This window comes from Ambystoma mexicanum, chromosome 9 (assembly GCF_040938575.1).
Source record: "Ambystoma mexicanum isolate Mex_15411 chromosome 9, UKY_AmexF1_1, whole genome shotgun sequence".
Classification (NCBI taxonomy): Eukaryota; Metazoa; Chordata; class Amphibia; order Caudata; family Ambystomatidae; genus Ambystoma; species Ambystoma mexicanum.
In genome coordinates, this window is record NC_090931.1 from 353,934,942 (window position 1) to 353,951,713 (window position 16,772).

General features: G+C 47.3%; 1 protein-coding gene across 3 annotated transcripts in view; it reads left to right on the forward strand.

Annotated features, from left to right (window-relative positions):
• Window positions 1-16,772, forward strand: part of HIP1 (huntingtin interacting protein 1) — a 1,552,273-nt gene that overhangs the window by 1,156,135 nt on the left and 379,366 nt on the right. For all 3 annotated transcript variants that reach the window (XM_069614772.1, XM_069614774.1, XM_069614773.1), the window contains one exon: window positions 3,695-3,795. In XM_069614772.1, coding sequence (XP_069470873.1) covers window positions 3,695-3,795 — 101 coding nt within the window. The remainder of the gene's footprint in view (window positions 1-3,694; window positions 3,796-16,772) is intronic.

The following is a 16,772-nucleotide window of genomic DNA, read 5'->3' on the forward strand; positions in this document are numbered from 1 at the left end:
GTTGAGATCCTGCAAGAAAAGGGCGCGATCAAAGTTGTCCCTGATCTACAGGTAAACAAGGGTATTTATTCAGTGTACTTCCTTGTAACCAAAAAGGATCTCACCATGCGCCCTGTGCTAGACTTGCGCCCGGGCAAACACATTTGTCAAACCACAAAAGTTTTGGATGACAACACTGCAAGAGGTAATCCCTCTACTAAAGCAGGGGGATTACATGGCGGCATTGGACATGAAAGATGCATACTGTCATATTTCAATGCTGCCAGCGCAGAAAATACCTAAGGTTCATGATAGAGGAAAATTACTATCGGTTCAAGGTTCTTCTCTTCGGCATTGCATCAGCTTCTAGAGTATTTACAAAGGTACTGGCGGTAGTAGCAGTTCACCTGCTCAGGCAGGCCACCCTAGTCTATCCTTACCTCGAAGACTGGCTAATAACAAGGTATTTGCACGGAATATGCCTATCAAACATTCAAAGGACAGTAGATTTACTCTTCAGTCTTGGATTCTCAATAAACAAGAAGTCGTCCAGTCTGGACCCCAGCCAAGTCAAACAATTTCTGGGAGCTCTAATTCGGACAGAAGACTGCCTCGTCTTACCCTCCAACGAGAGGGTTCAAAACATGCTGTTCCATATCCCTCACTGTGTAGCCAGTTGCGAGGTGACTGTACGCAAGGCCATGCGACTGTTGGGGATGATGGCTTCCTACATTTACTTAGTCCCACACGCATGTTTGCGCATGCGCCCCATGCAAGAGTGGCTCAACAGCCAGTGGTATCAGGCCAGCGGACAATGGAACGATCTAGTGGTTGTCTCGGCAGCCCTCGTTCTCTCTCTGCAGTGGTGGTCAAGAGAAAACCTCTTGAAGGGGGAAGACCTTCACCACCCCCGCAGTAGAAGCCACTCTTATTACGGATGCATCTCTGACAGGGTGGGGGGGCTCACCTTCATCATCGCACAGCGTTTGGTGTCCAACTGCATAAACCTGTTGGAATTTTTGGCAGTGTTCAAATCCCTAAAAGCTTTTCAGACACAACTTCAGGGGAAGACAGTACTGGTCCTCACGGACACCACCATAGCCATGTATTACCTGAACAAACAGGGGGACACACACACTCTCCAGGGATATCCAAACTGTCCCACAACATTTGGAAGTGGGCTCTCAAACACGGGATGTTCCTCCTGTCTCAACGCGTTCCAGTGGAACTCAATCTTCAGGCAGACGTGCTCAGCAGATACTTCCCTCTACCCACAGAGTACGAATGGCAGCTACACCAAGACATTGGGCCTCATTACGAGTCCGGCGTTAGCTGTGCCGGAAAAAACGGCAGTCTCCCGCCGGACCCGGAATGAATTACCGCCTCCGTAATTGCTGGAATCACTGGGGCATTACAACCCCAGTGACCCGGTAATTCCAGAGGCGTAATTCCGTTAATCCCCATTCCCATGACGATGGGGACAATGGAAACACTGGCATCTTAAATAACGGTGCCAGTGTTTCCATTTCTGTCTGCAGACGGGTGGCGTTACTCCCGCCAGGTCAGACCGGGTGGGAGTGACACCACCCGCCTGCAGAACTTGCAGTCTGCCGGTCCGGAGACAACTGTGGCAGCGGTTTTACTGCCACCGTTGTTTCTGCACCGGCAAGCTTGTAATGAGGCCCATTGTCAACAACGTCTTTGCAGAATGGGGCTTCCCGGGGATCAACTTGTTTGCAACTCTGGAGATCGAACAATGCCAAGATTACGCCTCCAGATACCCCAGAACCCCTCCAAGGGGGGACAGTCTCTGGATAACATGGTCAGGGAAATGTGTCTATGCTTCCCAGACTCCCCTACTGAACAAGATAGTGCACAAGATGCACCAGGAACCAGTCACAATGATTCTGGTGGCCCGCATATGGGCCTGCCAACACTGGTTCTCCCATCTGATGGCGATGTCAATTTCTCCTCCGATGAAATTACCTTGCCCATTCACCATGCTTTCAAAAGACAAGGGGGGAAGACACTCCATCCTTGCCCGTAAACTCTCAATTTAGCAGCATGGCTCCTGAGGTCAAAGAGTTCAGGCACTGCCAACTACCTCAGAGATGTATGGATATTCTTTAGGAGGCATGAAAGCCTAATACCAGACATTGCCACTCCAATAAGTGGAAACACTTCGTCATCTAGTGCCATTCTAAGAGCATCAATACCATCGACTGCTCTCCTACTCGCATTGTGTTATACCTGACTCATCTACTGGACTCAGGTCTCGTTTTTATTCACTGAAAGTCCACCTGGCTGCGCTTTCAGCATACACATCGTCCCAAAAGAAGTTGTGGTGGAAGATCCCAGTCATCAAAGCTTTTATGGAAGGAGTTAAAAGACTTCATCCCCCTATTTCAAACCCGGCCCCTGGGTGGGACCTAAATGTAGTATTAACTAGACTAATGGGATCTCCCTCTGAACCTATGCATAAGGCTAGCCTTAAGCCTCTCACTTACAAAACGCCCTTCCTATTGGCAGTCACATAAATCAGACGAGTCAGTGAATTACAGGCCCTTTCAGTTCAAGACCCTTTTGTTACAATTCACAAAGATAAGGGGGATTTGCGCACTCACCGTAGGTTTGAGCATAAATTCATTTCAAAGTTCCATGTGAACCAATCAATAGAACTGCCCACCTTCTTCCAGAACCCCACTAACATGGCAGAAAACAGCCTACACACACGTGCGTAGAGTGGTCAAATACTATCTCAAAAAACGAGACCACTAAGAAAGACGAATCAGTTTTTCGTTTCAGTGGCAGCTGGTAGAGAAGGAGATCCTGTCTCTAAGTCAGCCATCTCAAAGTGGAATGTAAACTGCATCACACTCTGCTACACTCTTGCCAAGAGAGATCTGCCCTTCAAGCCTAGGGCACACTCTACTCGGGGCACTGGGGCTTCCATAGCATTTATTGAAAATGTTCCTCTTGATTCCATTTGCAAAGCAGCAACTTGGAGTTCTGTACACACCTTTACAAAACACTACTCACTAGATACTCACTCTAGGTCGGATTCGCAGGCGGAACAAGCGGTACTAAGACATCTTTTTACTACTGTTCCTTCTCACACCCCACCTTCAACTCTGGGTACTGCTCGCTAGTCTATGCACAGCATGTGACTCTAACCAGATTCACAAGCATCAGAAGACATGCATTACTCACCGTAATAGCATTTCTGATGATTGTGTCTGCTTAGATTCAAATGCACCCACCCTTCTTCCCTGCTCGGAGTAGAAGGAACATATACACCTTACTACTTTCTCTCTATCTGTACCTACTTACGTAAGTCATAAAGCTCCCTGACGGCAGAAAAAACACAATTGGAGAGACCTTGACACGTGAAGGATCTTGGGTACAGTACACGTCACGTTAGGGATAGTGTCACAAGCACGCCCATGTTGACGTCCCCTTTCGATCCTCGAAAGACAAGAGGCAATACTCTACGATTACCACTAGATGTCGGACTATATGCACAGCATGTGAATCTAAGCAGATACAATCAGAAATGCTATTACGGTGAGTAATGCATGTCATATGTCATTTCCAAGTCTAATGATATTTTGGTATGATCACAGCACATTCCAGCAACTGATTCTAAACCAAAGCATACACTTTTATGAAAGAATGGACAGCAGGGCACATGACAATGCTTTTTTTGTACCTGCAGGGAGCAGCATCACACAAGGAGTTCTACGCTAAGAATTCACGCTGGACAGAGGGCCTAATCTCTGCCTCAAAAGCAGTTGGCTGGGGAGCAACGGTCATGGTGTAAGTACCAGTGCATGAAAAAAAGAACATTAGACGGTTATCTCAGCAATATTTCAATGAACACTATTCAAGTACAATTGAAGTAGCCATTGGTGTCAATCATGCTGTGTTACTGCGAGTACCACTGCAATCCTGTTCTAGTACTGTTAAGTATTTGCTACATTTGTTCACTGCTTGTCCACTGCCAATATTTTTCTCTGTCTCTTTCTAAACTCACCTGTTCTCTTGATGTTGAAATGTGTACTATTGTTGTTAGTTCTTGCTCCATGCTTCTATCATGAGTCTCAATATACCCTTTGTGTGTTTGTTTGAAACCGAAGGTTTCATCCTACCCTTCTGACGCGAGGCCCTGAGTATTTTTCAATTTTCCTGCAGTGGTTTACCTGACCTTTCCCTGATGAGTGTTCTTCTGAGGCCTCATCGGGTTCATGCATACCTATTGAGAGTCCCAAAGTCCCTCATAGTTGCCATGGCACCGTTCCCCTGTGCAAGTCACCTCGCACATTTGGCTGTTTGATATCCACTGATTCGTGGCATCTGTTTGAATCTACGAGGGTATAGCCTGCTGTATCCCAGGGCTAACTTTTCAGGGAACCATTTTTGTAAATCGAGTGCAGTTTAAACAACTAAACATTGGTCCTAGGAGGAAGCAAGTAGGATACAGATGTTGCCATTTATAGTCCAGACTACTGCCTTCCTCCGAAGGTTGCCGCGCATTCTGTGATTTCGATGGCCAACAAAGGTTTGGAAGAGTGCAACCCTGTATTTGAAAGCATTGTTACCCACTCCGTTCTCAATCTCCCATTGAACCTGGGTCCCTGCATCCTTACCTTGCCAAGCTAGTGGACAAATCCCAACGTCTAGAAGGAGAGGTCTACCTTAAGATAAATCTTCAGAAGCCTGCCTATACTCAGCACACTTTCCGGGAACTGTTACTGTACAGCTCTGTCTGTTTTTTGCAGACACAAGACTTCTGCTAACGAAAGTGAACCCAAAACTGATAATTGTCTTCCCTTGAGCCTGCAAATCCTGAAGAATCCTTTGCACTCAGGAAACCTTGATGACCTGATACAGAGACAGAAGCACTGACATTCGACAGATAAGGAAATTGTTTGCTAGATGAATTAAAGAAACCAGCTGCAACCTAAAGCAACCAGAAACTAATGTTGGGACTCCCAATCCCTTGCATTGACCTGAAAGAACAACCAAGTCACAAGACCTTAAAGATCCTCTGCTTGCAAGAAAGCCTTTCTGCCCCGCCCTTAGTCAAACCTGTCTTAAAGAGGTGGAATTACCATGCCCTGGTGGCCCTGGCAACCTGAAGCAGCAGATAATTGGCTGAGCTGGATATTGTCCTGTTGCTTAGCCAGGTTATTTGCAGGTATCAAACGGTTTCATGGTCAGCGTTCTTTTCTCCCATGCATTTTTGGGGTATCTGGAACCTTGTGGTGGCATTTCTTGCATTTCCTTTGTGGAGGTCAGCTGCTCAAAGTCCGGCATTTGCACGCTGGAACAGAGTTCTGGTGAAAATGAAACTGAAGAATGTGTTCAACCCCTTTGGAAGATCTGTTGAATACTCTGGTAACCATTTTTCCTACAAGACGAACGAGGAGCAGCAGCAATGCAAACAGTAAGGTCTGCTTAAGCTGTGGCATATTGCAAACCATTTTGGTCTTGTGGAGGCACACTTTTCTGGGGGGAAGTGGGAGAGCAGGTAAACTCCAGCAGCATCAAATAGTTGAGGAGGCACTTATTGGTGCATGGAAGTGTTGGCGTCATAGGAGATTTGCATATGCAGTTCATAACATCATTGTTGCTTAGACAGCTGCAGGTCTCTGGTTTGCTCAGCTGCAGATGTATCTTGGTTTTTGTGTTCTCTCCTCTTTGGTATTGTGGCCAAATGGGAGTCCTAGAGCAGAGACAAGGTTTGAGTTTGTAACGAGGCCCATTCCCAATGGGATGTTGCTTCTGTAAAAGCTTGGTGGTACAGTGGTTATACTAGCTGCTGTCCTCCTTGCCCTGGGATAGTTGCCCCATGTATGCCGACATTAGGAACGAAAATCTAAAACACTGTTTGGTGAACATGGGCATACAATCTTTTATTATTGCTGAAGAACTATATAAATTGGCAAATTCGATCAATATAACTTTTTCTGTATTTAGTTATGTTAGAAAGGCATGGTGGAGGAGAGAGAGAATCGTGAGCAATTTGACCTAAAGGAATTTTATTGTATTTGTGGGAAAAATTTTATGATGCTTGTTTTTAATCTAATTGATTATATGATATGAATACTATACATTTTGTTTTATCCATAAGGGTTAGTGACTGTGTGCAATTGTTTTGACTGAAGATGTGTATTGCTTTGTACTTTTATGGTGGTAACCAAAATAAAGTTATTGATGATGATGTACATTTTAATGCTTGTGAATCTGCTTAGAATCACATGCTCTGCATACAGTCCTTCATCTAGTGGTAATCGTGGAGCATTGCATCTTTCTTTTGAAAATAAACGCGGGACGTTCAAATGGGAATACTGTCGACATGGGCGTGGCTGTCGACATCAGCGCGACTGTAACCCTATCCCTAATATGACATGTAGTGTACCTAAAATCCTTCATGCGTCAAAGTTCCACCAGATTCTTTTTTTCCACCTTTCTGGTCGGTTGCTTAATGTGGAGCTCGTCTATCGAGATTATATTGCAACTTGCTGCGTCTTGGCATGTTTATCGCCAGACATCCTCAACGGTTGTTCGACTACTCGACGACCCTCCCGATGGCTGATCCAGTTTGCCGATTTTACACCTCTGGCGACTCGAGAGCGGTCTTCTCGGCTTGCCCCTCCAGCCTGGCATTACAGTAGGGAGAGTGGGGACATATTTTGTACTGACTATTTTCTTGAGAATGCCTTTTCTTGCCGCCCCCTCCTCGTCCTCCTTTCGTCTGGCTGCTTTTTCACACCGTTCTGCAGCAAACTCCTTTTTAAATTTTGCCCATCGTGTAATGGCAAATTCCCTTGGAAGGACATTAGGGAGATTAAGCTTTGTTATTGTATTGTTTATTTATTTATAGAGCGCGCCTGGCCGTTGAGCAACTGGGCGCTTGCAGAAAATAAATCTTGGGTTACAGGTACATGAGTACGTTACATTTCTTAAGTTACAGGATCATATATTACAAGCTCATATATCAAGCATTTCTTACTTACAGGAGAGATATGTTACATATATCAACATCTTTTTGTGTTGCAATATCGGATGACTTACAAGAGATAAGTAACAGTTACAAGTGTTTACAATAAATATACAGAGTATTTGGTACAGTTGGGGCCTTTAGCGGTTGTTGGTTTTAAGCCAGAGTTTAGCGTTAGTTTTGAACACATGGAAGGCAGGGGTAGCTCTAAGTGCATCTGGGATGGAGTTCCAGAGCTGCGCTGCTAGGACCGGGAAGCTGGACCCACCGGTTCTTTTCAGTTTAAAGTTGGGGACTTTGATGCTATTTGAGAGGGCCTTTCTGATGGGACGTTCACAGGTGTGCTTTGTGAATTTTTCTGTCAGGTATGCAGGAGCTTTGTTGTTCAGACAATTGTGTGTAATGTTCAGAGTTTTGAATTTGATACGGTCATTGATGGCCAACCAGTTGACGGTTCTTCTATGGGCAGATATGTGTTGTCCTTTGGGGATACCTAGGGCTGTTCTGAGGGCATTATTCTGCAGGGTTTGGAGTTTGTTAATGTTGTGTTTACTGGTGCCTAGGTACAGTGCATTGCAGTGGTCTAATTTAGAGAGGATGAGGGCTCGCGCTATGGTGGTGCAGCTATCTGTGGAAAGGTATGGTTTGCAGGCGTGGATGAGTTTGCAGGTGTAACTGGTTGCTGAGGCTGTAGCATTTACTTGCTTGTCGAGGGTGAGAGCTGAGTCTAAGTAAAAACCTAAGGTTTTAACTTCCTTAGCTACCTTGATTTTGATGCCATTGATCGTGATGGAATTGTAAAGCTGGGGTAGTTTGTTCAGTTTATTGGTAGACCCAATGATTAAGAGCTCAGTCTTATTGTCGTTAAGACATAGGCCATGTGTGGCCATCCAGGTTTGGATGATTTGGTAAATTTTGTTTGAGTCTGGTGTCTTTTTCATAATCGCCTTGGATTGGGATAAGGATCTGGGTATCATCGGCGTAGTTGGTATATGAGACCCCTAGTTTGTCCAATATATCAAAGAGAGGCTTTGTAAAAATATTGTATAACGTGGGGGAAACACATGACCCTTTAGGGACTCCGCAGGTGATGGGGACTGGATCCGCTGCTGATGAGGGTGAGAAGACTCTTATGGTTCTCTGGTCCAGGAATGAGTTCATCCATGCCGTGGCTTTTGTAGAGAAGTTGGCTGCCGATTTGAGGTGATTGCACAGTACCTTGTGATCTACCAGGTCGAAGGCAGCTGATGGGTCTAGAAGTAGGAGAATAGAGACATCTCCTCTGTCTTTATGCTCGTGTAGTTGGTTTTTAAGATCAAGGAGAGCCGTTTCGGTCCCATGTCTTGGCCTAAATCCTGATTGTCCTGTCCCTAGTAGGTTGTTGCTCTCCAAATAATCTTGGATCTGAAGATATGCAGCTTTATCTAAGATTTTAAGGAGGAACGGGACAGTTGTTATGGGCCTATAGTTCGTTGGGACGTTGGGGTCCAGGTTAACTTTCTTTAGGAGAGGTAGTATCCATGTGTCTTTAAGGTTTGTTGGCACAGGGCATGATTTAAATGAGGGGTTAATAAATGATGTGACGAAGGGGGCTAGTTCATGTGCAGCCTCTTTAATAATTGGGGCTGGACAGGTGTCCCCAAGGCATCGGGACGGTTTCAAGGACATGATGATGTTCTTAGTTTCTGCAGTAGAGATGGCTCTAAAGCTAAATTGGTTAGGGGGTTTAGTTTGGTTGGTGGCAAGTTCCTGGAGTATGGTTTTTTGCGTAGAGAGGGCAATGTTATGGAGGGCGGATTTTTTGGCTTGTATTTTATCTTGTAGCATTGTGATTTTGTTGCATAGGGCTTTTTGAATGTTAGAATGTGTAGGGCCGTTATTCCGAATAGTGAGGCCTGCTTCCTCAATAGCGTTAGCTATGGTGGAGGCATTGAAGTCTTTTGGGTCCTTGTAACCTAAGTTAAAATTGCCAAATAGGATGATTTGTGTTCCCGGTTTGGCATTTGTGTTTAATAAGGTAGTTAAGTCTTCTTCAAAGGTGCCTAGTAGACCGGGGGTCTGTAGATAAGGTGTATTGTGATAGTATGTGTAGCAGAGATTTCTAGTTTTAGGGAAAGTAGTTCAGCTGACGGCATGGTGAGGCTGCCTATTTCTTTGATGGTGAGGTTGGCTCTGCAGATAAGAGCTATGCCTCCTCCTTTGGAAGTTTCCCTGTCTTTTCTGAAAATGGTGAAGTTTGGGGGTTTGGCTATAATGAGGGCAGGGCCAGTGGCTTTGTGTAGCCATGTTTCGGTGACTGCTAGGAAGTCAAGTTGGTTACAGGTGATGTCGTCAGCAATTTCCGAGGCATGGGCTATTAGAGATCTAGCGTTGATGAGACCTCCTTTGAGGTTTTGAGTTATTTCGGTGTTATTGCTAGTGTGGACCTTGTTGGGCAAAGTTTCAGAGGATTTGGTGGAAGGGGTTTGATTGCAGCTAGGTTTGCTTGTGTGCATGTTTCGGCTGGTGTATTTGAGCTCCTTCTTAGTGTGGCTAAGAGGTAGGTGTGTGCTTGGTGGTTTAGGAAGTTTTGTGCCAAGTCTGAGGTTCCTTAGTCCAGTGGGTCTGGGCGAAGGGCGCAGGATGTTTGGGTAGTCTAGTGCCTAGTCTAGAGTTCCTAGGTTCAGCAGGACAAGCCTGACTCAGTTGGGTCTGGGATAGGGGAGCAAGCTGTTTGGGTAGTCAAGTACCTAGCCTAGAGTTCCTTACTCCGGTGGGACAAGCCTGACTCAGTTGGGTCTGGGATAGGGGAGCAAGCTGTTTGGGTAGTCAAGTACCTAGTCTAGAGTTCCTTAGTCCGGTGGGACAAGCCTGATTCAATTGGGTCCAGGTCGGGGGAGCAGTCTGTTTAAGTGGTGACTGTGTATACATCTTTCTGGTTGGTTCCCTTTCTGTAGTCAGAATGTGGCGAGGGGCTGCCGTAAAAGCTAAGGCAGAAAGTGTACAGAGTATGGCTAGGTAGCCAATAGATGTGTTGGGCATGAAGGATGGCATACCAGTGTTTGTTGGCAGGTTATCTTGTGGTAGTCAGATGTTTAGTAGTCTTGTACTCTAAGTGTGTAGAATGCAGATAGGTTCGTCTAGATTCAAGATTCACTATATGGACTAAAAATGTATGACTTAAGAGTTGTTAACCACGTGCCTGGCAGGCAGCCAGAGGGTCTTGAATAGGTCACAGGGTACAATGGCAAGCGACCAGAAAGGGTCTCAGATAGGTCACAGGGTGCAGTAACTGGCGACCAAAAGGGTCTAAATAGGTCACACAGTGCAGTATCAAGCGACCAAAAGGGTCTAAATAGGTCACACAGTGCAGTATCAAGCGACCAAAAGGGTCTAAATAGGTCACACAGTGCAGTATCAAGCGACCAAAAGGGTCTAAATAGGTCACACGGTACAATGGCAGGTGATCAGTAGTAGTGCAACTGGGGGCAATACAAATCAGTAGTTTACCTAGATTCGAATTTTGACTAAAGAGCCTTAAAATCCAGAAAAGCAGTGTGCAGATAGCAATAAAGCGCCTGAAGTCAATACATGGGCAGTGGATTACCTAGTTTCGCAGTTTGCTATGTATGCTGCAGTGCAATACAGTCGGATGTAAACAGGTAGAGGCATGCAAAATGTCAGGCAGAGCCAGATTGTTGAAATACATTTTCAGGTGGGTGCAGATCAATGTATTTGTGCCAATGAAGCATGCATTGCAATAGTGGGCGAGGTCAAGTGTAATTTAGGATAAGTCATGCGAAATGACAACGCTGGTGGGTTTGATCCATGTTGATAGCATCACGCGGGATGAAGCAGTGGTGGCACAAAACTGGAAAGAAATTTCCATGCAGTAATCAGTATTGTACCTGTTGGGGCGTTTGCTGAGGTCTCCACAACTGCAGGCGGGAGGCAGGGTTTCTGTCCAACGGCCTGAAATGCAAGGACAGAGCCAATCACGCACAGCAGCAGCCTGGAGGTGCCTGTTTCGGGATGTGGAACAGCTGATGGTGGCGAGCGGCTAGAAAGCGAAATATAGGGCTCGTTCAATAGCAACGATGCTACCCTGAAGATGTACCCTGCTACCCCTATGCAAAACCCACTCTCCTAGTGAGATCGCCAAAACTTTTTGCTGGACTTTTTGACCTTTTTCTATAATCCTGAATGAGTGGAGCCTTTTTCTGCTTATTCATTTTTATGGGCTATGTCTTTTGGAACTCTATTCTTTGTATTGCACCTATCCTATGGAGTCAATTTTCAATGGATTGCTTTTCTCCCACAGATTCCTCATCTGATAGATATTGCCTCCAGCTTTGCTGCTTCAGAACATTTTCGACAGGGGGGCGTAGTCAACCTCGACTCGGCTGTCAACCATCGAACCGTCTTGCTCGACGTCTGGTCGTCAGCTCTGGATGTGACATCCCACGTCGTACAAGTATCACGTCACTACACACCAACCTCAGTTACTTTTTTCCGCATGATAACATGCTGCTGAGGACTAGAGAGCTTTGAGTTTATTTACCTTTTTTTGTCATGAGACTTTGTATTTTTTCACAAATTCCTCGATGCCAGATGCCGGTTGCACGGGTGTCCGGTTTCAAACAGTGTTCCGATTGTGGCACCAAGATGTCCCTCACTGACACACACAAGTTGTGTCTCTGGTGCATCAGCACGGGTCACGGAACTGACTGGCGTCCGTCGTGCGCCAAGATACAACCGAAATACCTTTGCGACCGAGCTTCTCAACTCGCGCTGGGTCGACCGCCCTCAAAATCTCTGGCGTGTTCGACGGTTCGGTCTTTCGAGGCCGAAACCAAGGAGCATACCCCCGAGAAACACCGGCGGAAGAAGAAAAGGTCCCACTCGAGGAGCCACTCATCCTCGTCCCGACATCGTCTGGATTCTGAGTCGTCGACGGGACAAGATAAGTCGTCGGCGGGGCCTACCATCCACTAGCAGTGTGAGGATTTCAAATACTCGATGCTTGTTATGTTCAAGTAGCATTCTGCAGTCGGCACAACCCTCACCCCCACTCAGCATGCCTCGGACCCAAGAGCGGCGTTCGGTGCACCCGACCCCTCTAGTGCCACATTACCGACTTTATCGGCGCCGATAAATCTTTTGACGTCGAAAGAAATGCAATGAAAGCCGAGTTACCCCCGTGCGTCCAAGGTTGTTGACGCTATGGCGTCTCGATCTCGGTCGACAGCGTCATCCACCATGCCGGCGCCAAAAGACAAACCCTCAACGTTGACGGTTGTCGAAAAAGTCTTTACACACAGTGCTTGGTCCGGATTTTTCGAGACCATGACGGGCATCTTCGGCGATCACGACGCGATTACAAAGATGTCGACCCGATGTTCTTGAGTTCAGGTAAAGTCGACTATTTTGACGACCAGAAGAAGCTGCTACAAATAGATCAAGGCCTCCAAGATGCCAGTGGTCTGGACACTTAGCCTGACCTCGAGTTTCAGCAGTCCCAGACCTATCTTCACAATATATCTAAATACAGGGCTCTGGTAGAAGGGGTTATTGACACCCTGGGACTCCACTCATCAGTGGTGCCTGTGCAAGGTTATGACCTTACCGACATCCTAGAGGAAGGTCTTGCCACTGAACGTAACATGCCTCTGAACCCGGCTATTGCCGATCCTTTGACAGCTCTATGGCAAAACCCACCATTTCCGGGAAGTACAGGCCGGCTAGAGATAAAAAAAGTAGATACCTTGGCAAAGAAGGCATTCACCTCGGGTAGCATGGCCCTCCAAGCTACAAATGTGGCAAGCAGTTTTGCCAAGTATTCCTTCAGTCTATGGACAGCAGTGGAAAATGCTGCCCAGTATGCCCCGGAAGGAGCGATGCGTGCCATAACATTGAGAAGGCAGGCCTACCTGAAAACCTGTGGTTTTTCACCTAACGTCCAAGTAAAACTTTTGAACATGCCCTTAGAGGGCGATCTTCTGTTCAGCCACAAAGCCGACAATTCCTTAAAAGAATTCAAGGAATCAAAACTCGCTGGCAAATCCTTGGGGCTAGCCACGCAGCCGGCCAAACCTGCTTTTAGCTTCGCCTCTATGGCACGAGTCAACAGGAGATATGCTCCTTATGGCAGAAAAGCGCAGCTCCCACTGGCCAGGCAAGGGCAGAAGCGTTTCTCGCACTCTGGAAGGGGCAAAGGAGCTTCTAGAGGTCAGCAGGCAGCGCCAGCAGTGGGGGCGAACCAGCCTCTAAAGCCGATTTGATTTCCCCTCTCACAGCGCACCGGTTGGAGGACAGTTAATGGAGCACTTGCTCCAGTAGCAGGGAATTACTTCCAATGCCTGGGCTCTTCAGCCCATTCAATCGAGTATTGTCTGCCATTTCTAAGAAAACCACCGAACAGACCGCCCCCACCTCAATCCAACCGAGACAGGGGCTCCAGGAAGAACTGAGAGGCCTGTTGCTGGAAAGTGCAGTGGAAGAGGTACCTCCTGAACAGAGTAGATCGGGTTTGTATTCCCAGTATTTCCTGGTGCCCAAAAAGAAGGAGGTCTCTGTCCCACTCTGGACCTCAGGGCCTTGAACAAGTTCTTGAGGAAAGACAAAATCAGAATGGTGACATTGAGATTCTCCACGCTCTCGAACTTCAGGACTCTCTTGTGTCCGTAGACCTACAAGAAGCCTATTTCTGTGTGCCAATCCATCGAAAGCACAGGAAGTTCCTATGGTTCACCATATGAGATATGCACTATCAGTTCAAGGTGCTTTCCTTTGGTCTTACCACCAACCCAAGGGTCTTCACCAAGCTTGTGGTGGTAGTTGCGGCTCACCTCAGGAGATCCGGAGTCCATGTATTCCCTTATCTGGATGACTGGCTGATCCAAGAGAAGTCTGTAATGCAGGTCTTGTGCCATCTGCAGGACACCTACTCGCTGCTGCACAGACTGGGCTTCTCCCTAAACTTAAAGAAACCCCACATGACACCAGTCCAACGGCTCCAGGTCATTGGATCAGTCCTAGATACCCGGATGGGGAAAGCCTTCCCTCCTGAGGTTCTTCCGCCTTCTAGGCCTCATGGCTTCCTGCATTTTTCTAGTGCCAGAGGCCAGGTTGCGCATGAGATCCCTGCAATGGTTACTGAGGGTTCAGTGGTCTCAGTACCTCAACACTCTCTCGGATCTCCTCAGAGTGTCCGCATCAGTGGTCAACAACCTGTCCTAGTGGACAGACCGCAACAGTCTTTTGGCGGGGGACCCTTCTGGCCTCCTTGGCTTCAGACCTGAGTGGTCACGGATGTGTCCTTGAAGGGTTTGGGCGCTCACAGCGAGGATTTACAGGTGAGCAGCCTCTGGTCAACAACGGAAGCCATGTGGCACATCAACAGGCTATAGTTACAAGCTATTAGGCTAGCCCTGAAAGCGTTCGCCCCGTCTCTGCGAGAAAAGCATGTCCTCATCCTGACAGACAACATGGTGGTGATGCACTACCTCAACAAGCAAGGTGGTATGCACTCCCACCCCCTCTGCATGGAAGCGAGGATGCTCTGTTTTTGGTTGCTGGAGAACAGGATCTCTGTCTCTTCATCTGGCGGGCACAGTGAAAAACTTGGCGGATGCTCTGAGTAGTCAGAGCATGGTCTCACACGAGTGGGAAGTGTGCCAGGAAGTCTTACAGTAGGTATTCACTCTCTGGGGTACCCCAGCAGTGGATCTGTTCGCAACGAAGTACAACAGGAAATGCAAACTATTCTGCTTGAGGGAATTCACAGAGAACGGTGCACTGGGGGATGCGTTTCTGGTGGATTGGACCTTCCCTCTCCTTTACGACTTCCCTCCATAGGTTGAAGAGGTTTCGAGCGACCATGATCTTGATCGCCCCGGAATGGGCGAGGAGAACGTGGTACTCTGACATCTTAGATCTGTCCACCTCAACGGTTGCCTCGGCGTCCGGATCTCCTAACTCAGTCAGTCGGAAGGCCGGATACTCCATCCGACCCCAGAATCCCTCAACCTACATGCGTGGCTCTTGAGAGGATGAGATATGATGACTGCGACCTCTGCAAGGAAATACTTGAGGTGTTGCTGGCTGCACGCAGACAATCTACAAGATCTTTGTACGACTGCGGATGGAGAAGATTTGAGGCGTGGTGCAGGGAGTGCGAGATTGACCCCATCTCTTGCCCCTCCACTACAATGATGGAGTTCCTTCTGTCACTGGCCTCTGCATGCCTTCAGGTCAACACAGTCAAAGGATATTTGGCGGCTTTGTCTGTGTTCAGGAGATCCCCGGAACAAGGTTTGTTTTTTACGATCCTGGTAATGGCACAATTCCTGAAAGGCCTTGTAAATGGGTTTCCGCCAACTCCCTTTGTTGTCACAGATTGGGATCTTAATCTGGTTCTTACATTTCTTTAGACCGCTCCCTTTGAGCCTATGCACTCTTGTCCTTTACGGCTTCTCTCGTTGAAAACAGCCTTCTTGGTGGTTATTTCCTCCACTAGGTGGGTGAGTGAGCTACATGCCCTATGCTGTACGCCACCTTTCCTGCGCTTTGTCCAGGAGAAAGTTTCACTCAGCTTAAGGCCTGGCTTCCGCCCTAAGGTTGCATCAGAATTTCACTTGTCACAGTCCATCGACGTTTCCGGTCTTCTATCATCCTCCTCCTCCTCCTCCTCCTTCTAAGCAGCAGGAACGGTTCCATCATCTAGACCCTAAGAGGGCGTTGAGTTACTATGTCGCCAGGACAGCTGATTTCAGAAGAGCTCACCAGCTCTTTGTGACTTTTTCCTTAGCCCATAAGGGCCTGCCCATAACAAAGCAGACTTTATCCGGTTGGTTAATTCTCTGCATTGACGAATGTTACCAGGCCGCTGGGAAAGACTTACCAGCGGGCATCAGGGCCCATTCCACATGGGGGGGGTCTTTGCATCCACTGCGTTGCAGAGGGGGGCCCCTGTCCGGGAGATTTGTCGCCCTGCGACATAGTCTTCTTTGCAAAGCACTACTGCCTGGATATGGCTCGTGCTTCTGATGCGATGCACGTTTTGGCAGGGCAGTGCCGCAAAATTTCTTGATATAACGTTCTGCCCGCCGCCTTTGTTACTGCTTTGGGAGCCTATCAGATGAGGAATCTGCGGGAGAAAAGCAATCCATTGAAGGAGAAATTACCTTACCGTAATGTTCTTTCTATGGATTCTTCTCCCGCAGGTTGCTCATCTCCCCTCCGATCCATCCCACTCAGAAAGTCGGTGGTTGGTGCGCATCTTTCTATTTTGCGTTGTCTTGGTGATTGTCCTCTGTGTCAGTTTTCTTTCTTCCTGCCGCAGTCTTAAAACCGACATTTTTCTAACACTACCTTTAGTGTTCTTTTTCAATTGTTCCTCCTTCGGAGCTCTGTCACTTTCTTTTTAAAGGGCTCATTAGCCCGTTTGTTCTCTGTTTTCCTATGCAGTGTGTGGTGCTCTTGGAAAAAAGGGGGAACGGAGGTTGGGGCGTAGTGACGCGGCACTTATACGACACTTGACGTCACATCCGCAGCCGACAACCAGACGCTGAGCAAGATGGATTGATGGTCGACGGCCGAGTCGAGGCCCGCTACGGTGGAGGCAATGTCTATCAGATGAGGAATCTGCGGGAGAAGAATCCATAGAAAGAAAATTACGGTGAGGTAATTTCTCCTCCTCCATGAGTTCTTAAGGCTAGAGATACTTAGTATCTCTCCTAAAACTTTATAGTCTGAGAGATTGGCCCGCAATACCTTATGCGGAGTGCCAAATGGATACCTTGTATCTCCT